The sequence below is a fragment of the Lampetra fluviatilis genome, chromosome 32 (genome assembly GCF_964198595.1).
Source record: "Lampetra fluviatilis chromosome 32, kcLamFluv1.1, whole genome shotgun sequence".
NCBI lineage: Eukaryota > Metazoa > Chordata > Hyperoartia > Petromyzontiformes > Petromyzontidae > Lampetra > Lampetra fluviatilis.
The window spans coordinates 703,243-729,844 of record NC_136306.1 but is presented as its reverse complement, the minus strand read 5'-3'; the positions used below and the strand labels follow the sequence as shown (position 1 = coordinate 729,844).

The 26,602-nt window shown below is 49.4% G+C and overlaps 1 protein-coding gene across 5 annotated transcripts in view; it reads left to right on the top strand.

The window, feature by feature from the left end:
• LOC144943609 (plasma membrane calcium-transporting ATPase 2-like) overlaps positions 1–26,602 on the top strand; it is a 232,812-nt gene that overhangs the window by 70,799 nt on the left and 135,411 nt on the right. For all 5 annotated transcript variants that reach the window (XR_013639516.1, XR_013639517.1, XM_078871216.1 and 2 more), the window contains exon 3: positions 9,439–10,145. Coding sequence is in view for 3 of the 5 variants with exons in the window: in XM_078871216.1 (XP_078727342.1) it covers positions 9,941–10,145 (205 nt within the window). In the remaining 2 variants the exon portion in view is untranslated. The remainder of the gene's footprint in view (positions 1–9,438; positions 10,146–26,602) is intronic.

Below are 26,602 nucleotides of genomic sequence, written 5' to 3'. Positions count from 1 at the left end.
TATATTTAAGCTGGGTTAGAGGAGGAAGGGCGCCTTGATAAAGGAATTTGCATATCAACAGATGAATTTAGCATATTTATGGAAAATGCAGATATGGGATTAGTCACTACTTGTGGAATGCGTAGGAGGGGGGGGGGGTCTCAAAGTCACATTATGCCCGTGCATTATGTAGGATTAGCAGCATCAAAGGAAGGAGGTAGGGTTAGCAGTAATAAAGGGAAGGAATTTTAATAGTAATGAGCTGTAGCAGCCAAACCACCACGTAAAAAAAATATAAACTACATCAATATAATCAATATACTATATATACTCTCCAATAAGCTGAGCTACTAATAGTAAATCATACATTACAATTCTATGTCGCAAAAATATAATATGCCTCCAGCTAAACTTTTTTCTTACATCACACGGATCTACCCCGTACTATATACTTCCATAGACAAATCCAACATTAAATTATATACTGCATTACTATACACCACCCTATACCTTAAACTATACATTGTAATATTACACTATGTATTATTCTACCCACCCTACTGTATACCACACTGCTGTATATTCACTATACAATTACGATACTATATTACCTTATACATTATATTAAACATTACACTTTTATACTATTTATTATTATACAATCTGCTATACACTATACCATTAACCGTCGCGTGAAAGGTACTAAGAGGAAGCAACGAAATATGTCAATGGGAGAGTGGTGGTAGGAGACTTAGCGGAGCAAAGACTCCATTCCCTGCCAGTGAGTGGACTGTGGTCTGAAAGTCACCGTAAACGTGAACACAATCAGTTAAGATCCGAAATGGTTTATTACGTCCTTCCAATGATTGCTGAGCCAGAATCCATCTTCTCGGTTGAAATTGTCTCTGTGTTTGTATATGTGGATCGCCTCATGAACGAATCTCTCATAGTAGCCAGATGGCTTGCAGAGAACCTCTGTCTTGGCGAAGTCAATGTCATGTGAGCCCACTGAATTGTAACAGTGATATGCCACGGCTGAGGTGTTTGTCCTACCGTGTTTCAGGTCTGCTTTATGTTCACGGATGCGGTCCGAGACATGTCGTTTGGTTTCTCCAATGTAACTTCTACCACAGAGGCAACTTAGTTTGTAGATGCCAGGGTACTGTATGTCTGGAACCACATCTTTTACAGACGGGACCAGATCACGGATTTTATGTACTGTGTTGAATCGGACCTGGATCTTGTGTTTATTCAGGATTTTGGAGATCTTTTTTGTGACCCCCGCAATGTAGGGTAAGGTGATGGTTTTGAATGGCTCCTCAACTGGATCCTTCTTGATGGTTGGAGTGATGGCTTTGCGGATTGTGTAGTCGGAGTAACCATTAGCCTTAAGAGCTTGGCGTACGTGCTTGAGTTCACTGGCAATGTGTTCCTGGTCGGAGATGCATTGGGCTCTATGGTGTAGAGTCTTGATGAGGGAATTCTTCTGGGATGGATGGTGGTGGGAATCCGGTTTTAGGTAAGCATCCGTATGGGTAGCTTTCCTGTAGACAGAGTGGCTCATTGAACCATCAGGTCTCCTTTTAATTAGGACATCCAAAAAGGGTAGCTTGCCATCTTTTTCGACTTCCATGGTGAATCTGATGGCTGGGTGTATGGAATTGATGTGGTCGAGGAATTGGTCTAGAGCAGGCCGGCCATGTGGCCAGATGACAAAAGTGTCATCTACGTACCTCTTCCATAAGGTTGGGCGTAGAGTGGCAGTCTGGATGGCGTCAATTTCAAATTTCTCGATGAAAACGTTGGCTACAACCGGAGATAGGGGGGAGCCCGTTGGGGTGTCCTCAGTTTGTTTGTAGAAAGTTCCATTCCAGGTGAAGTATGTATTGTTTAAGCAGTGGCTTACCAGGGGGGGTACCTCAGTATTCAGTCCTTGATGAATCAAGTCTTCAATGATTGCGATGGTGTCAGGTACAGGAACTAACCCAGCTTAAATATACGCTGCCAAGCTTGGTGGTGTTCATTCAGACGCTGTCTTTCCGACAGACCTGTTCTTCACCTGAGGACGGCTGCTTGCGTTGTGGCCGAAACGTCGTGAGAATTGTATTGTTTTATTTTGTTTTATTTTTATTATTTTATTATCTCCCTTCTACGTGACTTTACAGTAAGAACCAAGAAGATGAATCCCTGCAGTCACGTAAGCTTTAAATCGAAAAATATTTAACCGTACTTTACCGTGCTGGTCAACGAGTGCCTATGAAGGTGGCGGAGAGCATGTAAGTGGGGCAACGAAGTACAGTTCACGGTAACGACTGTGCCACTTTTCTTCACATTTGAAAAACAAAAGTCTGCAATGACTCTCCTGCTTTCAGAAGGTGTTGGGGCACGGCCGTTAAGCATGTTCGTCACATGCCATTAAATCGTTTACAAGTACGAAGTGCCTCGAGGAAACTCGGGAGGCGATCATTTGAATAGGAAACTCGCTGAAAAGGCGCTGTTGGTAATGGAGACACGAGCAAGTTTTTGCCAGACATCGGATGAAGGGAAACATTCATGAGCGCATGAATTGGACCATAGACGCAGAAGCAGATGAAAAGTAAACAAACCTACAGTATTTGCACATTGATATGGGGGGGAGGTGGGGTCAAAGTATACATTGCAGAAATATTCATGATTTCAGTGTTATTTTAGTTTAAAATGTCATGTAAAAACTATGATTGAAAAAAACTAAGTTACATACTTTTTCATATTTTAAAGATGTTTTTTTTTACCATGACGTTTCATGTTAAATTACACTCTTTTAACTCTATCATGGGACCTTTTTGCCAATATCAAAGTATGAAAAATAAGAATAGGGTTTCCGATTTAACACAGTGCACACAATTCGTGACCTGATCCCATCTATGAAGGACAAGATTCCTGACATGCAATATCCCGGCGTCTACAAACTAAGCTGTATCTGCGGCAGCAGTTACATTGGGGAAACCAAACGACATGTCTCGGACCGTGTTCGTGAACACAAGGCAGATCTGAAACACGGCAGGACCAATACTTCTGCCGTGGCTGATCATTACTTTAATGCGGCTGGCTCACATGACATTCATTTCTCTAAGACGATGGTACTTTGCAAGCCAACTGGCTATCAACAAAAAATCGTTCACGAAGCCATCAATATACAGACAAAAACAAAATTTCAACCGAGACCACGGTTTAAAAAACTCAGCAATCATTGGAAAGATGTCATCAACCACTTTGGGTCATGACTTGAATTTGTGTAGCGAGGTGCAATTCCCCCCTCCCATCTCAACCCCTCCCCCCCTATCTCTGTTCCACCCCCGCCCTCTCCCACTGTCTCTTGCACAGCCCTTCCCCCGCCCACTCACTCTGGAGCCCTTATAAGCGGCTACATTTGGAGGCTTGCCCCCTCTTTTCTCTCCACCTGATGAAGACCGCTTGTGTTGCGATCGAAACGTCGTGGGTTTTTTGCTTTTAATTTAGATTTTTGTTTTCTATCTACGTGACTTTACGGAAAGAACCAAGAATATAGGGTTCCCCTTTCTGGCAATAAAACAGGAGGTGTTAAGATGTTCAAACACCAACTATATACCTTTTTGCAGGTCATCAAGTCTGCATTAACCACACACATCTGTGGCAAAACATGCAAACAAACTATGCTTTGATAATATATACATTGTCTTTGAAACTGATTGGCCTACACTAAAGACAGCCTTCCTTATAGCCTAGTTTCATCAGTATATGTACGCAGAGAACGCCAAAAGGCGAACAGGGCAAAGACAATGCACATATCAGAGCATTTATAGAGTATAGTAGAACGACACTACTGTATTGGCTCGGTATGGGGGCTGTAGGCAGGTGTCACGGGGGTCGTGCCGGGCCGTGACACTCTGCGTGAACCCAACAGGACACGTGACCGGAGAAGGGGGGGGGGGGGCAGGGGCCCCAGGGGGGTCACATGGTTGGGGTTTGGGTCTTCCCGAAGAATCGGGAAGGGGGGCGTGGCTTGGGACGGAGCCGGCCACGCCGGAGTGGTTATAAGCGGGGCGTGGACGGAGAGCTGGGCTGTTCTGTGCTGTTCTGCTGCTGGGTCATCTCTGGGATGAAGCTCTCCGGTCTCTGCTATGGACCAGGCAGCGGGTTGGGCTGTCCTGGTCCAGTGATGTAGTACCCCCGTGGGTTAGCTAAGTTAGGAACGGTGGCTACCACCTTAAATCGTGATGTTAAGTGTTACCTGTTGTGTCAGCTAATAAATAGTGTTGCCTCCAAAGTCCAGTGTGCGCCTGAATTTAACCCACTACACAAATATTCATGATCAGAGCAGGTTAGTTTGCATGTTCGCCACAAGTACTTGTGGTTAATCCAGACTTGATTCCTTGCAAAAGGTGTTTGCACATCTTAACACCTGCTGTTTTATTGCCGGAATGATTTTAGAACCTAGTTTTCCTTTTCATCCCCTTGTAACTCTGCATTGTTTTTTGTTCACGTGGAATGTGAGAGGCCTGAACAATGGAAACTCGAAAATAGCCAACCACGTGAGCAGGCTGGGGTTCGACAAAAAAGGTTTTTCCACCACGAGCACTCGCCCAGTGCACCGTCAAGTTGGGATTTAGAGAAGAGCCGAGCGAGGCCACAAATGCCTCGCTCGGCTTTCCGATACTCAAATGGATTTCGCATCACAGGCCGCAGGGTCGCGAAGCTCGTGGTGAATGGATTATTAGATTTAGCTTGTGGTAGATGCAGCTTCCGCTCGTGGCCCACAGGGAACACATGGACCGGTAACGCACAGCACGGAGGGAAACCTCGCAGAGACGGACTAATTGTGGGCCCTTACGGTTATATATGGGGTGTGTCCAGCATGTTGTACGTAATTAAATAATTATGTTTTACCACATTTGTATGACATTTACACGCAATTAACACATTGAGAATCATTTTAACAATTGGTAACTCAATGATACTGAACTAAATATTTACAAATGAACATATAAAATGTTAATTAAGGCAAACGTTATTTTTAGTTGTTTCAGGAAGCCTTACGGCTTACCCAGCATTCCGGCTTTGAGAGCTTTTACTAGAACCGAATCAATAAAATGTCGACGGTGACACATGCCATTGAACACATCATGACACCCTCGCTACCATGCGAGCCGCGTGAGCGTTCCATTCGCTCGTAAGCGATTCACGAGCGCATTCTGCGATTCGCTCATCATAATACTCCACGTCGTCTGCTCCACGGTGGACGTTGAAGACCCCGTGACGTCATTCGCAAGAGTCGGCCACTGTGCACTGGCGTGGGGGTCCACGCTTGTCAGATTTGAGCAATTACCCGCAAAAATTACTCAGTTCGAGATTATACACAGCAGCAATGATCGCCCCCTACTGGTAGACTAAATGCCCCAGGTCACTCTTGCAAATGAGACTCAGCCTCGTCTCTCACGTCCTCACCTGGCTACGCAAAATCCACTCGAAGAGAGCCGAGTTCAACAAGTCCGCGGTGTCACTCGGCACGGACCGCGCGTCGCATGAGCCAGTGGACCAGAGGGTGCTCAGAGGTAGCTCTGCAATATCCACTTCCGTGGGCTGTTCTCCCGCCACGATTCGGTGGCGCTGCTGTGTGAGAGATCCGTGCTGTGACACCGATGGCGAGATCACGGACACAATTTGGGGGGGGGGATCTTGTTCAAAAAGCTGCACTTGAGCTCATCAACATTCATGAGATGCACACACGTCGCGGGCGTCAACGCGAGGCATAGTCTTTAAAGTTCCGTACGCGTGCGCACACACGTACTTTGCAGGTGCCTGAGATTTCGAGAGCCAGCCTAACGTGCCGCGATTGGGATTCGTTTAATGTGTTCAAGACGTGGGGGGATTTGCAGGGCTGAGCCGGACGTGCCCGGCCACGAGAGCCCCCAGATTGCCCGCAGTGGCTGGGCCTCAGCGGCGGCGTTGGGTGCACCGAGGGTGTCCGTCTCCGCGAGTTTTTGGGTCTCGTTCCGGGGTGCGGTCGTTTGTTATTTCTTTCCGCAGGTTGTATAATTCAGAGACGCGTTTTACCCCTTTGCAGATAGACTGCAAGCCACCGTTGGTCACTGTGTGTACAGAATAATCGTAGTTAGTTTAACACCTTGTAGCAGGCTTTCACGACCAATATTATCCACAATACACCGGTGTACCCACAGCACACCGGTGTGCTGTGCTAGTAACTAATTGGCAGACTTGGTTCACGTGACAAACCTTACTACATGACTGTGTCAGGTGGTGGCGGGTTTAACGACACATTTATATTTACGCGATATAACCCAAAAAACTGCTATTGTATGTCGTCTTTATTGTTTGTCAGTACAGTAATACCCAGAGTTATGTATCCCCCTTTTAAGTTGTTCGCAAATTCGTCGTCACTTCATTAGTAACTCCGCCACGTTGTGATTTGCCGTCGCCTCAACCCCACTCACATCGCTGACGGCATCGTCCGTCCGTCCTTTCTCGTTATCCGTCGCCTCTCAGCCTTCGTGCCTTCACCACCGTACCTTGTCAAACACTTTGATTTACGTCATTTACGAAATTCGTCGTCGCACCTTTCCGAAATACATCCCCGACGTAAACAGGCGCATCGACGTATGTAATTGCGCTGCTCGGGGCATGATTGGACAATGCCCCTCACCGTTGTTTCACTTGGGGCATGAGCTGCCAAAGTTTCACAATTACCACCTCACTGCACGACATGGGTCGTTCCACTGTCTTGCCACCCTCTGCGTGCAAAAAGAAAAAAAACGTTGATTCCAAATTTTACGCTGCTTCCTTTCTCGTGAATTTCTGAATATTTTTTAACGGCTATTAAATAGTCATCATTGATTTCAGCAGTTTTGCCGAGCATGTTTCTTAGCAGTGTATTATTGCGATTGATAAATCATTCAGATTACACAAGCCTGTATTGGATACAAGACAAATTCGCCCATAGATGCATTGTGGCAGGTTAGTGCTTTGCGCATCTGCCGTTCAGCCACTTGGCATTCACTCAGTCATTAGGGTCCTCCTGCTGGTCGTTAATTTTCAGCGAGGCATTACCATCGCCGCAGTGTGGATATTAAAGGCTGCGTGACATCCTCCTGCAATGATAGGCCATTGTGAGCCACTGTCACTGCCACTGCTCACATTCCAAAGCCCTGCGTCTGCAGCTAAAATGCAGCAACTCAGTTACAGAAGCCTACGTTTGCAGAGAGGGTTAATAGCATGATTATGTCCTTGCAAATCTGCTGACAAATGAAATACGATGTGTTTTTCTCTCCAGAATCCAAGTCTTAAGTGTCTGATATCAGCTCTTGCTTGTACCCAGTTTATTGGTACGCCAGGAAGTAGATATTCATGCTTAGATTTTTTGCAGTCAATATTACGGTCAATACATTATTTTCGGGTTGGGCCATATAACAAAAAAACTACGGTGAACCAGGAAGTTGATCGCTTGCCGCTGCATTGGCTGTGGCAGCGTTGGCTATGCCATTGGCTGTGCCGTGGGCTGTGGCAGGATAGCTTACTCGAGTAAGTACACGGGTTGCAGTTTTAAGTTGACAACAGACTATTTGTTACATGTTCTATCGGACACATTTCTATATTAGTACTCCTTTGTGATTACAAATGGGCACGCTCCCACGTCATCCAAAGGGGACTTATGCTCATCGTCGCAGTATTTTGATCACGGAAAACGCAACTAACCTTTTTTACTGGCTTATCAGCGAACTCCCTGCAAACGCTACGACGGAGTAATCAGCGCGCACTTACTCTGCCACTGCATTTGGGCGACGTCACCAGGCCGCCTGTTTCGGACGACAGGCATTGTTCGTTAAGTAGTGACGCATAAGAAAGAGTTGAAAATAAGTGTAAACGCTTATCCACGATGGCGTCACCCCCATGATGATTGCGAATCTGAGAAGTTCCACTCTGCATTGCGTTTTAAAGCAGCGGTGCCCAAAACCAGTGTGGGTCACCTCACACTAACGGGTCATGAGGCGTGCTTTCTGCGTTCACACGTGTCGGCACATATCGCTCACGTGTTCATGCGTTGCATTCGCGTTCAAGTTATTGCAGGAACAAATACATAAGAGGTGGCTTTCACTCAAAATCATCTCTCATGTCGCCATCGACAGGGATTGTGAAATAACGTGCTCTGCTTTCTATTTGACTCGCCCACACTGGACATCTGTGAAAAAGAGCTTTATAGCTCATCGGATTCCTCCCGCAGTCTAAATAAAGATACTGATTCTGCTTTTGCTCTGATTTCTATTGACTTCAATGGTGAACTTAGTTTTTTTTTCTTCACGTTATTTATTTTGTCGTTTTTGTAACGCAGGACAGTCGCTTTTGCGGACGAGACTCGTCCTGGTCTCTCGAGTTTCTCAACCTGCTTTCCAAAAACTACATCTGAGTCCTGACGAGCGGTGCAAACATTTTCTTGATTGAGCGTGGCATTCATGAAACCGGTGTGGGGGTGGGGGGGGTGGAGCAGTGGCTGCTCTGTGAGCGAGAGGGGGCCGATTGTTGGGACCGAGCAAGGAGGCCAGGCCTTGGGTGAAGAGAAACACGGCACCAACGCAGGAACCCCCCCTCCGCCTGGCGTCAGCCTGCAAAAGCAAATGGGGCCATCGTGTAGTGAGCGGAGTAAAATGCGCATCTTAACCTCATTTGGCTGGGTTCTGTAAAAGCCCACAAATCAAAGCGGAGTCTCCCTCAAAATTCGGACTGCATTGAATTATACACCCACGTGCAAATTATAAATAAATGTGGAACCATACGTGCCTCCGAGCCGGTCCCTACAAGGGGCCCTCATCGCGCTCTAGTAATTTGAATGGAGCTCAGCATTTGAGATGCATTATTACATCAAATCATAACGACGTCCTTTCCAGAGTGTAAACACACACATGCCGTACATGGTGTGCTTTGCATTTGTGTGCAGCCTTTATTGCACGGCGTATATACTCATCACACCGTGATCAATAAATAATTCACGTTTTTTTTTCCGATCGACTGGTTGGTCGAAAGCCTCCCCATGCCGTGTCAGTCGTTGGTCAGCGCAGGTTTGTGAAGGACGGTGGCCATGGCTGTGGGTTAAAGGTTGGGGCTTGCTGGATTCCATAACGGATCGTGGGATCGCTGCCTTTCCCTCCCCCCCCATGCATGGTGTGGGGCGGCCGAGCCGCGTCATAAATAAAATATATATAAATAAATAACGCTGCACCTAATATGTCGCGACAATTTATTGATATTTTGGACGTTGTAATGGCCTCTATTAGTCTGAGAGTAGAAATTTTCGAATGCTATAAATGCATCCTCGTCAGACTTGCTGCTTCGCACGGCCGGGTTTTTGAAGCGAAGGTTGACTGCTTTCCGTCCTCCTTGTTGTCGTTCCAACGTGGCGCTCCGCCACCTTTCCCTCACTGTCGATCGCAGGGACCACTTCCGGCTGACGCTGCTGGGGAAGCGAGCGACAAAGCAACCGCGGACACCGGCGACATGGATGGAGGCCATGTATGGAATTATGCGCCGAGCGTTTGCCAGCTGTGAGGAGCCAGGCGTCTTGGATTTTTTCTGGAACTGTTCGGCGTCGGGGCGGCCACTGTGGCAGATCGACCGTGTTTGCTCTCCCCTGCAGATGGAGTCGTGCTTGTCAGGAATCCGGTTGTGAAAGTGGCCCCACCTGACTGCCCCCTCTCGGATAGCCACAAATATCTTTTAAAATCACATTTAATAATATAAAAAGCTAACTGATACCTGTTTTGTTGGAAACATAACATTAGTAAAATTTTACACTTTCCCAAGTGTTTATTTTTACAATGTTGACACCTGACGCTGCTTAGGGAAATTTAGGAATCCACTCTCAATTGGTCCCAATCTCCTTCCTGCGACGAGACAAAAATCTTGGTTCCCTCCCGGGACACGGGACGGCGGAACGATGGGAGACATGGCGAACAGCACGGTGGATTTTCTGCCCAAGAGCCCTCGCTCGGAGGCGAACCACGACAGCGATTTTGGGTGCTCCCTGCCGGAGCTGCGGGGCCTCATGGAGCTGCGTGGGGCCGAGGCGCTGTGCAAGCTGCAGGACTCCTACGGCGACGTCTACGGCCTCTGCAAAAGGCTCAAGACCTCGCCCACTGAAGGTGAGGAGCGGTGGGGAGGGTGGGCGGTGGAGCCCCGGGCACTCTGCCTGGCTCGCGGCGAGTGCCGCCAGTTGTTTGCTTGTGGTGGCGGGCGCTGGCCCTCGAAGGCGCTGACGGAAAGGTTTCCCACCCTGAAATCGCTCACTGGCGCCGCTGCTGGCTGGGCGATGGGGGGGGGGTTCCCTTAGAGGGGGGCTCCAGGGAACTCCCCCCCTCCCGATAAGCGCAGTTGGCTTCGTGCGGTGCCAAATAAGTTCAACGTAAATAAGTAGAGGTGTATTTGGCCTACTCTTCCTCGTCTGGCCAGGCTTCTCGGAAGAGATGAGGCTACCCACGCTTCTTTAGCCCACCAGACGGAACCTGCCGATCGACTCACCGTGGTGAACCCATCCGTGCCGCCGGCTGGACAGAGGAAGTGACGGGGATGTACGAAACTTGTCCCTTGTGGCGCCAGGAGATAGGATCAAACCGGTGACCCCTGTATTGCATGTCCAGTGCGATAAACCGTTACACCATGGCAGGATCGCTGGCCCTGACATCGGAATTAAATGATTTCAATTCCGAGCGAGTTGTGTCATCGTTTGCTTTCATTCAAACCAAATCTTCTATTTCCTTGTATGTAGTCTTGCTTTGACACCCATGACGTTTTTGCCCACTAACTCGGGAGCCTCAAGCGTTCATTAGATTCATCCTGGCTCTGTTTTTTTCCTGTTCAAATCACGCACATTTGCGTTTTAGGGTAATTTTTTTTTATGCCGAACATTTTTATCTGCCTTTGTCGTCGCAACATAAATAAGCAGTCAATACACCTCCGCATATTTGGCCCTCCCCGTGAAAAAATATGGAAGCTTTTTTTCTTCTTCCCGTCAGCCGCACTGCATTTTTCAGAGCGAATAATCTCAGCGGTGTTGGTGCAGCACAAGCAAATACCGGATGTGTGTCGACATTCGGTACGCCATCGGCAAGGTCAGGCTCGCTCGAACCATTTGTTTGACACAAGAACACTCCGGATCGGTTTTGACAGTGTCTCATCAATGTAATTGTGAATCCGTGTTGTGACCTTTGCAGTTCATAGCAGCAGCCTCTTCTGCAGAGGTAGGCCAAGAAATTGCTTGCTGGCTGGGTGGCACACGTGATCGGAATTCCCAAACACCCTTTCCTAGTTGGCTATCCGCAGATCCTCACATCGTAAAATTGTATCACTTGCCTACTGCCATGTTCCTACAGCGGACAGCATGAACACAAGTGAAGTCACGTGTGACGACGCAGGCAGAGGCAGTGCAGCGAACATTTTAGTGAGCCAATGAGGGAGCGTTGCCGCCTGTTGCGGATCCGACGTCTGCGATCGTTACGGCTCCGGAGATCAGAATGAGGGGTCGCTTTGAAGCGGCTTCATCAGGTACAATCATCGTCGTCAAAAGTTTGAGGGATTTAGGACTGGAATACTCCTTTGTGGTGTATGGTTATTCGTTAGTTTCTTGTTAAGTTTTTTTTCTTTCTCATATATACAAATCTATAAGGGTCTGCAGATGAGAGGATGTTGGGTTACTTGGAACCGTGGATAAGCTCATCTTAGATGTGAGGGATTCGTGCCTCAGAGTGTTAAAATATACATAAAATATACTTCCACATGCATACATTATACATTAGATACAACGCGGCTTGGATGAATCAGGTGTACAAATGTGACGGGATCTCAAGATACGGTCCCGACAGGGCTTTTGAAGGGAGGATCGGTTTTTTTAAGTCACCATTTTTTGGTTGAGGCAGGAGGGCGGGGGGCTATCGTGCAGAGAGGCAACGTGGCATTGACTTTAGCGTAGGCTGTGGCAGTGATGGCTATGGCAGCTTTGGCTATGCCATTGGCTGTGGCGTGGACTGTGATGTTGGCTGTGGCAGCGTTGGCTGTGGCAGCGTAGGCTGTGGCAGCGTTGGCTGTGGCAGCGTTGGCTGTGGCAGCGTTGGCTGTTGATGAACACCCCTCGATGGAGGAGGGGAGCGGCAAGCATTTCCACGGTGCCCCACACCCCAGCGTGGTGAATGCTCGGCAGCGGACGCTGTCGCGGAGCAGGGGCCTTCTGTGTGTGTGCATCGTTTAGGTTGTGGGATTGGGCTGATGTGCTCTTGTTTTCTGTGAATCACTTTATCTAGTGGGGACAGGGGGAGTCCACACTTATTGCCGCTGCTAGTGTCAGGGAATTCTCGGGGGTGTCGGAAGCTCTGGGCGAAGATGACGTTTCAGCATTGACGTTGTTCATGCGGTGCCGGGAGGGTTACACTTTAAATTAATCAGTCTCCGATTTCTGATATTGATATTGAGGTTTTTGAAATAATATTTACTTTTGTGTACAGATCCCCCCCCCCCCACAGTGTGTTTCAGTCATGCTATCGGCATCGTGTTATGAGATGAAGAATCCTTTTGGAATTCCCTCACACAAGCGTGCCCCAGGTGTCAGAGAATGGGCCTACAGGGAAGGCTTTTTCGCGAGAGGCTTCTCACAAACAGAATCTCCCGCATAGCCACATTGAGGGAGCTCTCTCTCCCACTCACTCTGCTCCGCGGTTGTTGCGTGACAAACCGATGTTCGCAATCTCGTCCAATCTACATACTTAGTCCAATCAAGTGAAAAGCAAATGTGTGATGTCTTGCGTGCAATTAATGATTGGTGGCTGGGCCTAGCCAACGAGCTATGCTGGAGGGGTGCAGTTGAATGACTGACTGCGTTACAAACCCGGATTGGAAGTGGAAGCTCAGCAGTGCCGGCTCAGCGCTCTGACCTCGGAGCCTCCGGCGCCTCCGCTTTTAGAACTAATCTAATATAATCGTGTCTTTGGTATTTTCAAAGCAACATAATGGCATTGCTCGATTTCCTTTAAATTAGCGTGTGTTTTGGTTGTAACCTTGGACTGAACAGCACTTCTGCTTTGTACACTTAGATCATGTTTTTCGGCTCCTGTACAGTGCTGCATGTGCATTGGCGGCTGCTCACCTCACTTTTAACCCAAACTGCTGACTCGTTGGTTCCCCCCTCCCGCACACTTAATTGTGTTTGGAAACATTTTTAAATCTATAAAACAAAAGTTATCATCCAGAGCGTTCGACCTGTGCGTGCCAAATAAGGGTAATCAGATTACGCACTGTTACCCGTTTCTGCCTCGGCAATCCGATTATCTTAATCTGTCACTTGTAATGTGCTGCCGCGCGTCTCTCGTCGTCGTCTCGCCCTCATGGCTCGATGGGGGCGGCCCCCCCCTTTCTGCCCCCTTCCTGCCCGCCGTGCGAGTGGCCGAGTTGGTGAGCGAGGAGCAGCTCCGATCTATCGGCGTGCTCCAGCGCTTCTGGTTGACAGTGGCCCTGAGTCGGTGACATCCGTCGGCGTTTTGGAAATCGCCTCAGAGTCTTTTAGGATCAGAATCTTTATCTATCCCTGGAGAAATCCGGTGAGCTATGAAGCTATATTTTTTACAGATGTCCATTAGGTGGCGGGTCAGAAAGTTACAACAACAAACGATACAAAAATATCAGGGATGCAAAGTATAGGGGAGGTACGCAAATGTCTAAAACTAACATACAATCGATGAGGTATGTAAGTTCAAATTGAATCTTGACTTAAAGCTTTCGTGACTGCAGGAATTCATTCTCTTTGGGTCTTTCGGTAAAGTTACGTAGATAGAAAAAAAAATCACGACGTTTCGATCGCAACACAAGCAATCGTCCTCAGGTGAAATGTTTTATTCTCTAAGAGTATACGTTCAAATTGCATAAGTACACCAATTCCCATGCTTGGGCATGGCAGCAAAACAAAAGCAAGAACGGTCCCAGACCACATCAAAACAACAACGCACATTAAAATGTAACTATCGATACATGGGTAAGGATCTAAGTTACAAATCACGTTTGCAAACGCAGTTGCATCCAGCAGGAATCTTCCGCCTCGGGATATTTTTTTAAGGAAGATTCACGCCTGTGTCCATGCAGCGCTACTTTTGAGCGTAGAGGGTTCGCCAAAGTTCCTTCTTCCAAACGAGGCAAACCGTAGAAGACAAACGTTCCTCCAGGGCGGGGATGTCGCAGAGCACAGAGAGACTCCGCCACATCCTGTGCCGCGTATCTGTCACTTTCTCCTCGCCTGCCCTCTGTTCAGCCCTCATTTCATCTCCGTGACGTTTCTCTCGGCCTACTCGTTCGTGTACGCCATGCTAACTTCTTTCGCACCGTACGTAGCCAACCATGCTAATCGGAGGTGCGGGGGCAGGACAACAGACTAACAGACAAAAAGGCGTTTTAAAGAAATTAGTTTTTAAATCCAGATGTAAAAGTGCATAGCTCCAGTGGCATCCTAATATCAGAAGGAAGAGCGTTCCAGACGGCCGCAGGAGCGCACCCGAAAGTGCAGCGCGGTGTGTGTGGCGGCGTGGCATGCCGGCCACTTCGCGCTGCGTTCCCACCACCACCACCACCACCACGGGCGTGCCGGCCACTTCTCGCTGCGTTCCCACCACCACCACCACCACGGACGTGCATGCTGGCCGGGCGTGCATGCTGGCCGGGCGCTCGACGCGACGCAGGGGGCGGAGCGCATTCACCCCGAGCCTCACAACAACGTCGCGGTGCCAGTGCCGCCCGCGAGGTTGGTGGCGCAGTTCGACTGCCCAGTGGCGCTCGTGTTAAACTCACACGCCAGAAAATTACAAAGAGTGGTTCGAACTTAAATAGCCGAAACTAACCCAACAAGGTGTTTAACGTATTTATTTTTTTAATTCCTGACCCCCCCCCCCCCCACGCTGGCTGTGGAGGCTAGAGGGTGGTGGGCGGCTCGTGGAGCCTGGGCACTGATGCTCACCCTGGCATGGTTCATGGCTGTCCCAGTGCTGTTGGGGTAGAGCCACGCTTTCCAGTGGTGTTGGAGACGTGGCACCAGTGTCCAGCATGTCACGTGCACATCGAGTGCATTTTGTTTATCCGGTGGGAACTCAAGGGATCAGGAGGAGTCTCATTTGCAAGGGGGACCTGTGTGCTGGACAAGTAGAGAATGTCAAAGATAAAGATCCCCTGTATAGCCTTAACAGACTGTTGGGGCAAGAAGTGCTGTTAGCGAGAATATCACACACGCATGCGTACGCACGTAAGGGGCTGGGATTGCACGGCGTACGTGATAGAGTTGCCAAGTGAAGTGTGGAGTGCGCCGCCTTATCTCTATCATGGAGATGATGTGAGGGATGAACACAGGACAGGTATGGGAAGTGAGAGATATTCCAGGGAAGAGATTGGGAGGACAGACGACGCAGTCACGGATGAACGCTGTAAATTATTCAAACAAGCGCAGCCGTGGAGGTTATCGTCCCGTGAAAGGTGTTCGTTGATATGCTAGGTTTTTTTCCCCTCCCCCAAGCGATGTGTGGTTATTGCAGAATGACCGATCGGTAGCCCTTTGCGGTGTGCGGCGATTACACCGCGTTCTGTCCTTTGTGCGTGCGGACCGCCCGGACGTTAGCCGGCTTTACTGTCACATCCAAATGATCTACAACTGTACCCCTTCCCAGATATTGCACCAGACTTAATCCCAGGGAGTCGCCGTGGACACGCCTTGCACGGGCACACTCACGTGTGATTTTGCCGTGTGAGTACAGCTGTGCCGAGCGCTGGCACGCTGGTCAGGGCGCTGCACATCGCAACGTTGCCGTGGCCGAAGTGGCTAAAAGTTGGTGCCCAAAGTGGCGCCAGTGTTTGGATGGGTGACCAGCATGCACAACGGGTGTTATTGGCTGCATGGGTACCTTGTGACTCTGGTGGTGATGCGACATCTCGGGCCATGTAAGACACATCGTGAACGATCACCCAATCGGAACCTTCAACGGCAATCCGTTAAAAATCCACGCACCTACTCCGGAAGCAGTCGAATGGATATCAAATGTCAACATCAATTTGTAATCTGTTGTAATAGCCAAAATGCCATACGAAAGAAGAAGTAAAATGTATTGTTGTATTGCACTATGCTCCAACGTCTATGTTCCCTATCTTCACCATCACACACTGACCATCGTGGCAAGGTTTAGTAAAATAGCCTTCAATGACCCGCACGCCTTGGGGAGGCCATCATCCGGCAATGGAATTGAAATTAGGGCCATTCAAATGTACATGCAATTGGCAGTGTGTGTATCTGAACCAGACGAGGGTATTACTGAGGTTGACTTGCTGTGCAGTAATAATTATAATAATAGGCACCTTAACCAAGACGCCTTGCTGGGTCACGTAACTGGGCTGTTGTTCAGAGGAATTCTGCTGAGGATGTCAAACCGATTGCATCGCTCTAAGAGGAGAGACAAAGACGACTAGGCATTGCGCCGTCCGTGCCACCCCTGCCGTAAGCTGCACTCACGAGCGGAAGTCGCCCTTCGGTGCTCGCCGGTCCGCACGCTATCGGCGCGGGAAGTAAACGCTTGCAAGTGTATTAAAAATAAACCTCATTACAATGACGCAAACGCTTTGCCACAGTCACTGTTTCCTTAATGAACCAGGCCAAATAAAGCTCAGGTGTTTGCGTGCGCTAATTGGTGTTATTGCATGAGAATTAAAAGAAGAAATTAAAGGGGGTAAGGGGCGGGCGGAGCGTTCGTTATCAACAAAAATCTAAATCAGGCGACTTAATTTAAGCCATATTGGGGGAGTTGTATTTCATAAAGAAAGAAAACGTTGAACAACTATTAAATGGTATGAATGATATTGTATTTGCATTGTGTTAATTGCCCTCTGCCGGAGTCTTGTTCCGTACGCGTGACTCATCACGCGCGCAATCTCTCCCGGCGTGGCTGGAGGAACGCTGCGGCGCTTCCACGGCACAGCGTCCCCTCATGTAACGGCACGAGGCGCCTCGAGTGGGCGACACGGCTCTGACCTCGGTGGGAAAGAATTGCGCCGGTGCAATAAGGCATCTCTTCAGAACACGTTAAAACAATGTGTCAGACACCCGTGCGCTGCAATATGGTGGGATATTTTGGTCGGCTTTAATTAGCGCCAATTCGATTAGCGTATGCACGCGCGTTAAAGAATCCCTTATTCGAAGGAGGAGCGCAGGGTGCAGGTGTCACTGAGTGCACCGTGCAAGAGGCTGCATCGGCCTAAACTAATATCGCATGTGCTGAGCGATCTGGCAATCACAAATGACAGCTCAGCGAAGTGGCTTATCATCGTTGTGTGGACATTTATTGCAGCCAAATGCTGTGAACGCACGTTGATTCTAAATGTGGAGGGGAAAACTGGAGGACCTGGAGAAAAATCCACGCGACCACGGGGAGAAAGACACGCAAACTCCAAATATACAGGTGTCAGGGTTGGGATCAACCACATCAATTCCATACACCCACATCTATCAAATTCACCATGGAAGTGGAAAATTATGGCAAGCTACCATTCCTGGATGTTTTGATCGAGAAGAGACCTGATGGCTCGTTGGGACACTGTTTATAGGAAAGCCACCCACACGGATTCCTATCTAAAGCCTGTCTCCCACGATCCTGGTGTCTATAATCTGAATTGTGTCTGCGGCAGCAGTTACATTGGTGAAACGAAGCGACATGCCTCAGACCGGGTTCGCGAACACAAATCAGATTTTAAACACGGCAGAACCAACACCTCGGCGGTGGCGGATCATTGTTTCAACGCTGTGGGCACACATGACATTGTTTTCTCCGAGACCAAGGTGCTCTGCACCCTCGGGCGACCATCAGAGATTTTTTTCATGAAGCCATCCAGATATACAAACACAGACAAAACGTTAATCGAGAAGATGGATTAACATTGAGAAATCAATCATTGGAAGGACGTGATAAACCACGTTAAGTTTTAACTGCTATGATTTTCACTCACCCACCCGTGTCGTCTTGGTTTCCGGTTACTAATTCAAGCTCATTGACATGCTAATTTCTCCAGCCCCACTCGTCCCTGCACACCACAAACCCTCCCCCCCTCTCCCCCGTGAATTTTCTGCAGCCACCACTCGACAAAAATCCTCCCCCCCACTTCCCCCCCTCCCTTGCCTAAATGAAGCCACAACAGCAGATCATTTTCTCACCTGAAGACGGACGCTTGTGTTGAGACTGAAACGTTGTGATTTCTTTTGTAATTTTTCTATCGATCTGACTTTACCGAAAGAACCAGAGAGTTTTCAAAAGCGCATTTGATGCCTCGGCAAATTTGGGTGCCTAATCTACGTGGAAGCACTAACTAATGTGGCAGACATTTTCAGTTACCTCAGACTTTACAAAGAGTAACTCACGGCAAATTGTGAATGCTCACGTGATTGAGGAAGACACAGCTATGTTCACATCTCGTCGAATGCTAAACGACCGCAGGAGGCGGCCTCGCACAATGAGCGGCTCGTTTAGCTCGGGGCCTCTCACCCGTGACCACGGACACCGTCGGATCTCCCGTGCGGCCCGACCTGCAGTCGCGTCCACAAACGTTACTTTTCGTTTAAATCAGATTTCACGTTCAGACGGATTTAGTGTTTTAGCCGACCACAATACTCAGTGTCTAGGAATGAAAACGATCGTCACCTGTCACTTGGGGAAAAAATTTTCATTTGTCAACTGAAAACGGACGGCGTGTTCTCAGGGCACCAGGGGTTAAAGTGTGATTTCAATCCGCGTTGCTCCATCCCTCTGCCCTTTCTCTCTGCTCTGAAGGCAACGCTGCTGTTAGAAACGTCAGTCGAGTGTATGCTTAGATCACGTTGTCACACTGTGGCAATACCACGCGGTGAATTATTTTTGGTATTTAGAAATGCACACTTTTGCCATTTTTTTTCCAGCATCGTTGGTCTGACAGTTGCAGAGCTGGATGCTGAGTGGGCTGGTGGAACTGAGGATTGGCGCTAAGAATTAGTGACAAGGGGCCATCCATTTAGTACGGCCCCCCCTCCCTGTACGCACGTGTACTTTTTACCCCCCCCCCCCCACCTGCATATGTACGCTTGACGCATCCCCCATACCCCGAATTCTATAGGTCCGATATTTAATCCACGTAGAAACGATCAAGGAATGAAATTATTTAACTAATTTGAAGGCCAATGTAGAGAAATGATTATCGAGGCTTCACCCCCTCCCCCCGTTTCATATGCATATGTACATTGTCAGTAGACCCCCCATACGTAAGCGTACGCATTTGGGTTAACCCCCCCTCTCCCCTCCATGCGTACGTACTAAATGGATGGCCCCCAATAGCCAATCTGCCCAGACCTTTTGACTCACTGCTCATAAGCATCTGCAGCCCCCACCCCCACGCTATGCAGTTAATCTTTACGTGAACCCGTCTATATGAATATAAAAATATATATCTTACAACAAGAATGGAAGGCAATGCGGAGACTGCCCGCACAATACATTCCTAACCATACAATGGCTCCATCGGTGTAGCATCGACAGAGCGGTGTCTCGCACAGCGATAAAACCTCCCACGCGTAATCATCCACCGCCAGAGGGACGTCACGCGTCCTCGCGCAGCTGCGGAACCAATGAGCGGAGCCCCACAGCACGCGCGGGCGCCTGCAGCGCCCCATTCATCCACCGACTCGAACTGGCGCGTCGCATTGGTGGCATGGCCGCTTTAATACGGCGGACCTTTTCCTTTCATCGTATCCCACTCACTTTGTCTTCCTCTTCATATCCAAAGGTTACTGGGAGCATTGTCCTATTTCGGTCTCTGTCAATGCCTGCCGTGGGCGGCGGGGGGGGGCGGCGGGGTGGCGGTTCGCGCCCGCCGCTTTGAACCCGGCGACCTGAGTTTGATTCCCAGCCTAATCTAAGTTTGATTCCCAGGCTAGCGTCAGTGGTGAGTGATATATGCACCTATCCCAGTTTCTCTCCCCTCAACAACCCAGGCCGACCGGCACGGCGTAATTCCCAACGTGCATCTCTTGAGCACTTTCAAATTCTCTGAGCGCTTTCCATTCGCTGCAACGCGTTCCGTTTTCCCCGTTAATTTCCATGACTCTGATCCATGTGTTATAGCGGGTCACATGCAGCCATTACATTTGTAAAATATAGTTTCGAGCCCAAAAGCATTTTGCAAGGCGTCATGGAATCCACACGTGTTTTTTTCTTCCCTTTCATAGTAAGAAGTTATAGTTATTAAATGCTACTTGTCTGTGCCAGAGATGCTGTAGTCCTGCTTCTGTCATGGGATATTGCAGTCAGGTGGTTTAGATTAGGTCATTAGAATCCTTATTTAGAAAGTGGTAAAAATTTTGATTTGAGACTTTCATGACTGCAGGAACCCATACTCTTTGGTTCTTTCGGTAAAGTCACGTAGGTATAAAATAAATCACGACGTTTCGGGCGCAACACAAGCGTCCGTCATCAGGTTTGAAAGCATGATCTGCTGCTGAGGCAGATTGTTTTAAAAGGTTTGAAATGGGTGTAGCCCAAGGGTCATAAAGAAGTGGCCGGGGCTAGTGATGTTAACGTGAGAAGTTAGCATGTAACTGTAAGATAGGAGGAGAGCGGCCTCCTGGACGAGGGCACGGAAGTGGCTATGTTAATGTGAGAGATTAGCATGAAATAACAGCTGACATAGGCAGGTAGGTTGGAAAAATCACAGTCAGTTAAGACTTTACCTGGTTAATAACGTCCTTCCAATGATTGCTCAGTTTGTACCCATCCTCTCAGTTGAAGTTGTGTCTGTGTTTATATATATGGATGGCTTCATGAACAAATCTCTGAAGGTAGCCGGTAGGTTTGCAGAGCACCTCCGTCTTGGAAAAATCAATTTTGCGTGAGCCCACAGCGTTAAAACAATGATAGGCAACGGCAGAGGTATTGGTCCTACCGTGTTTCAGATCTGCCTTGTGTTCACGGACGCGGTCCGAGACATGTCGTTTCATTTCCCCAATGTAACTGCTGCCACAACCACAACTCATCCTGAGGGCTTGGTGTACGTGCTCCAACTCACTAGCTATGTGGTGCTGGTCGGAGATGCAACGGACCCTATGGTGTAGTGTTTTGATAAGGGAATTCTTCTGAGCTGGATGGTGGTGGGAGTCAGGCTTTAGATAGGCATCCGTGTGGGTGGCTTTCCTGTAGACGGAATGTCCCAACGAGCCATTAGGTCTCTTTTCGATCAAAACATCCAGGAATGGTAGTTTGCCATCCTTTTCCACTTCCATGGTGAATTTTATAGACGGGTGTATGGAATTGATGTGGTTGAGAAATTGATTCAGTGCTGGCAGGCCATGTGGCCAGATGACGAACGTGTACCCCAATGGGTTCTCCCTTATCACCGGCTACCTTCAGAGATTTGTTCATGAAGCCATTCAGATATATAAACACAGACACAACTTCAACCGAGAGGATGGGTACAAACTGAGCATTCATTGGAAGGACGTTATTAACCAGGTAAAATATTAACTGACTGATGTTTCCATCCTACCTGCCTATGTCAGCTGTTATTTCATGCTAATCTCTCACATTAACATAGCCACTTCCGTGCCCTCGTCCAGGAGGCCGCTCTCCTCCTACCTTACAGTTACATGCTAACTTCTCACGTTAACATCACTAGCCCCGGCCACTTCTTTATGACTCTTGGGCTCCACCCATTTCAAACTTATAAAAACAGTCTGCCTCAGCAGCAGATCATGCTTTCCCACCTGACGACGGACGCTTGTGTTGTGCCCGAAACGTCGTGATTTATTTTATTTTATACCTACGTGACTTTACCGAAAGAACCAAAGAGTATGGTAAACAATTGCCTGTTGCAGAGAGCTGTATGAACTCCCCGCGTCAGCTGCCACTCTTCATCAAAGAAAAAAAAAGCTGTTGAAACGTGGCTGCAGGGACGGCTGGGTGAAGGATAATGTTTATAAGCTGACCCACACAAAGTGTGCCACCCTGAGCACACCGTTTCACGATTATTGCTATTGTTTGTTACGTAAGCAGATTTGTGGGGATTGCTGAAAAGGGCCTTGCAAGTTGTTCGGGACGATTACTGGATTAGTGCAGAGTGTCTTCGACGTGGAGGTCTTACATGCAGAGGTGTCTTACATGCCACACGTCTTAGACGTGGCGTGTCTTACAGGCAGCCCTGTCTTACGCAGCCTGTCTTACGCGCGGCGTGTCTCACGCTCGGTGTGTCTCACGCTCGCCTTGTCTCACGCGCGTAGGTCTCATGGACGTAGGTCTTACGCTCGGCGTGTCTCACGCCCGGCGAATCTCACACACGGAGATCTGACACGTGGAGCCAGAGGGAGAGTCGAAGCGGGCCGCTCCAATGGAAGCTATTTTAGTCACCGTACTCTTGACCAATAATCAAGCCCCTGCTACGGTCTCCTCAGGTCATGGGCCTGCTTTTTTATTCAACTCGCCAAGTAGACATAGCACAATTTTCACGGCATTTCCAGAGAGCCGTGGCACATTTCACAATGTAGCGCTGCGCTCAGGCAAATCCCCATATGCTGCACAAAATACATAGGGGGACAGAGACAAAGATCCCCCTTGTAGCCTTATCAGACTGTCGGGGCAAGTGATGTTAGCAAGCACCTATGAAGGCCCGAACGGCACACGAGGGGGTGGGTGGCCAGCACCACGCTCGGCCGCCTTTGTCTCCCTTGTGGCGATGTGTTTACGTACTGTACTAGGTACTCATTTGAGGCTGAGTCGACCTAGAGTAGGCCCAGGACCGGTGTGGTACCCCCTGTGTGTGTGTACCCCTTTGTGTGTGTACCCCCTGTGTGTGTGTGTGGTACCCACTGTGTGTGTGTTGTACCCACTGTGTGTGTGTACCCACTGTGTGTGTGTGTGTACCCCTGTGTGTGTGTGTGCCCCTGTGTGTGCGTGCCCCTGTGTGTGTGTACCCCTAACCGCCGGTTGGAAACATTTAGGCTGGCCTGCCTACGATCCATCCTGGGTTTGACCAGGCTGGATTGTGTGAGGAGCTCACAAATCCTTGAAAGATCTGGGCAAAGTCCCATCGGTGAGCTCCTCCGGCAGGCAAGGCTGCGTTGGCTGGGTCATGTAGCCCGCATGCCCTGCCACCGCATGCCTAAACAGCTTTTATTCGGCCGGATTGAGGGGGCTAAATGGGCGTGGCACGGGCTAGAGAAGAGATGGAGTGATGTGGTACAGGAGGACGTGGAGCTGAGTGGACTTGCCGATGACTGGTACCAGCGGTGTCAAGATCGGCCTCAGTGGAGGAGGCTCGTGAAGGACGCTACTGGGCAGTTGGAGGCAGTCGCCCTCCAACAACAACGGAGGGCGGAGGAGCGACGCTCACAACAACAAGCGGAGCGCCGGGTGGCTAAAGCACAGCAAGTTGGCACAGTAGGGGGCACAAGTGGTGCATCAGCCAGTCATCTCGGTCAGTCGACCCGTGGCACCTGGGTCTGCCCCGTGACCTCCTGCCAGCGGGCGTTCGACATTTCATGTGGCCTCAAGGTGCACTTGGCCTGGCACAAGCGTCGTGGTGACGTCACCGCCACTTAGTGGCGAATGGCGGTTGTTGTTGTTGTGTACCCCTGTGTGTGTGTGTACCCACTGTGTGTGTGTGCCCACTGTGTGTGTGTACCCACTATGTGTGTGTGTACTCACTGTGTGTGTGTACCCCCTGTGTGTGTGTGTGTATTGTACCCACTGTGTGTGTGTACCCCCTGTGTGTGTGTGTGTGTTGTACCCACTGTGTGTGTGTGTTGTACTCTGTGTGTGTATGGCGGTTGTTGTTGTTGTGTACCTCTGTGTGTGTGTGTACCCACTGTGTGTGTGCCCACTGTGTGTGTGTACCCACTATGTGTGTGTGTGTACTCACTGTGTGTGTGTGTGCCCACTGTGTGTGTGTACCCACTATGTGTGTGTGTTGTACCCACTGTGTGTGTGTATTGTACTCTGTGTGTGTGTTGTACCCACTGTGTGTGTGTTGTACCCACTGTGTGTGTGTGTGTTGTACCCACTGTGTGTGTGTGTTGTAACCCCTGTGTGTGTGTGTTGTACCCACTGTGTGTGTGTTGTACCCCCTGTGTGTGTGTTGTACCCACTGTGTGTGTGTGTGTACCCACTGTGTGTGTGTGTTGTACCCACTGTGTGTGTGTGTTGTAACCCCTGTGTGTGTGTGTTGTACCCACTGTGTGTGTGTTGTACCCCCTGTGTGTGTGTGTTGTACCCACTGTGTGTGTGTGTGTACCCACTGTGTGTGTGTGTTGTACCCACTGTGTGTGTGTGTTGTAACCCCTGTGTGTGTGTGTTGTACCCACTGTGTGTGTGTTGTACCCCCTGTGTGTGTGTGTTGTACCCACTGTGTGTGTGTGTGTACCCACTGTGTGTGTGTGTTGTACCCACTGTGTGTGTGTTGTAACCCGTGTGTGTGTGTGTTGTACCCACTGTGTGTGTGTGTTGTACCCCCTGTGTGTGTGTGTTGTACCCACTGTGTGTGTGTGTGTACCCCCTGTGTGTGTGTTGTACCCACTGTGTGTGTGTTGTACCCACTGTGTGTGTGTGTGTAGTACCCACTTTGTGTGTGTGTTGTAACCCCTGTGTGTGTGTGTTGTACCCACTGTGTGTGTGTGTGTTGTACCCACTGTGTGTGTGTTGTACCCACTGTGTGTGTGTGTGTTGTACCCACTGTGTGTGTGTGTTGTACCCCCTGTGTGTGTGTGTTGTACCCACTGTGTGTGTGTGTACCCACTGTGTGTGTGTGTTGTACTCTGTGTGTGTGTGTACCCACTGTGTGTGTGTGTGTTGTACTCTGTGTGTGTGTGTTCCCCCTGTGTGTGTGTGTTGTACCCACTGTGTGTGTGTGTGTGTTGTACCCACTTTGTGTGTGTGTTGTAACCCCTGTGTGTGTGTGTTGTACCCACTGTGTGTGTGTGTGTTGTACCCACTGTGTGTGTGTTGTACCCACTGTGTGTGTGTGTTGTACCCACTGTGTGTGTGTGTGTACCCACTGTGTGTATGTGTTGTACCCCCTGTGTGTGTGTGTTGTACCCACTGTGTGTGTGTACCCACTGTGTGTGTGTTGTACCCCCTGTGTGTGTGTTGCCCCCTACTGTGCCAACTTGCTGTGTTTTAGTCACCCGGTGCTCCGCTCGTTGTTGTGAGCATCGCTCCTCTGCCCTCCGTTGTTGTTGGAGGGCGACTGCCTCCAACTACCCAGCTGCGTCCTTCACGAGCCTCCTCCACAGAGGCCGATCTTGACACCGCTGGTACCAGTCATCGGCAAGTCCACTCAGCTCCACGTCCTTTTGTACCACATCACTCCATCTCTTCTCTAGCCCGTGCCGCGCCCATTTAGCCCCTTATATCCGGCTGAACAAAGCTAATTAGGCATGCGGTGGCTGGGCATGCAGGATACATGGCCCAGCCAACGCAGCCTTGCCTGCCGGAGGAGCTCACCGATGGGACTTTGTTCAGATCTATCAAGGATTTGTGAGCTCCTCACACAATCCAGTCTGGTTAAACCCAGGATGATGGATCGTAGGCAGGCCAGCCTAAATGTTTCTAACCGGCGAAGATGTTCCATTAGGGGGGTCCACGTTTCGCAAGCGTAGAGAAGGGAGGGAATGACTTTGGCCGAGAAAACCTGAAGCTTTGTGAGGAGCGACAGACCAGGTAGCTTCCACACAGCGTTACGCGACCGATGAGAGGATAATGCCGCTCGGCTGATTCGGAGTGAGACCTCTGCTGTTAAACCGGAGCTGGTTATGAGCACACTGCCCAAGTATGGGAAACTCTCCACTCTCTCCACAACTGCCCCATCACCGATTGGGAGTTGTTGGGGTGGAGTGTCCGATGGTACAAAATACCCAGGCAGGTGCTTCGTTTTGGTGGGGCTGATGGTAAGGCTGCATCTCTTAGGTGCAAGCTCCCGGTTCAGCAGCAGTGTCTCCAACTCCTCTAAATGAGCAGCAATTACGAGATCATCGGCATACATAACGTGGTTGAGCAATAGGGAGCCATCTCTTGACTGCACCCGGGCATCGATCAGCCTACCATTGCCAGAGGACATCCCTGTTGCACCCCAAGGTGAACAGGGAATGGCTCCGACTCCCGGCCACGTAGTTTTACCCGGGCCCGCTCACCATCATGAAGGTCCTTAATGATCGTGAGCAGAGGGTCAGGGACTCCGAAAGCACGAAGAGTCGACCGAGCTCAGGCCTACTGATGGTATCATAGGCCTTGACCAGGTCAATAAAGCAGATATGTAGGTCTTGTGGGAATTCCCTACACCTCTGCTGTAGCAGACAGAAAATATGGCATCTGTGCAGGACCACCCTTTTCTAAAACCGCATTGGGGCTCCGCAAGCCTTTCCTCAGCGTGCCTAGCAAGACGATGTTGAATAATCCTTGCCAGGACCTTTCCCGGCACACTGAGGAGTGAGATGCCCCTGTAGTTGTTACAGTTTGTGCGATCCCCCTTCTTAAAGAGGGGGACCACCAGGGCATCCTTCCAATCCTGCGGAACCCGTCCAGTGGTCCAG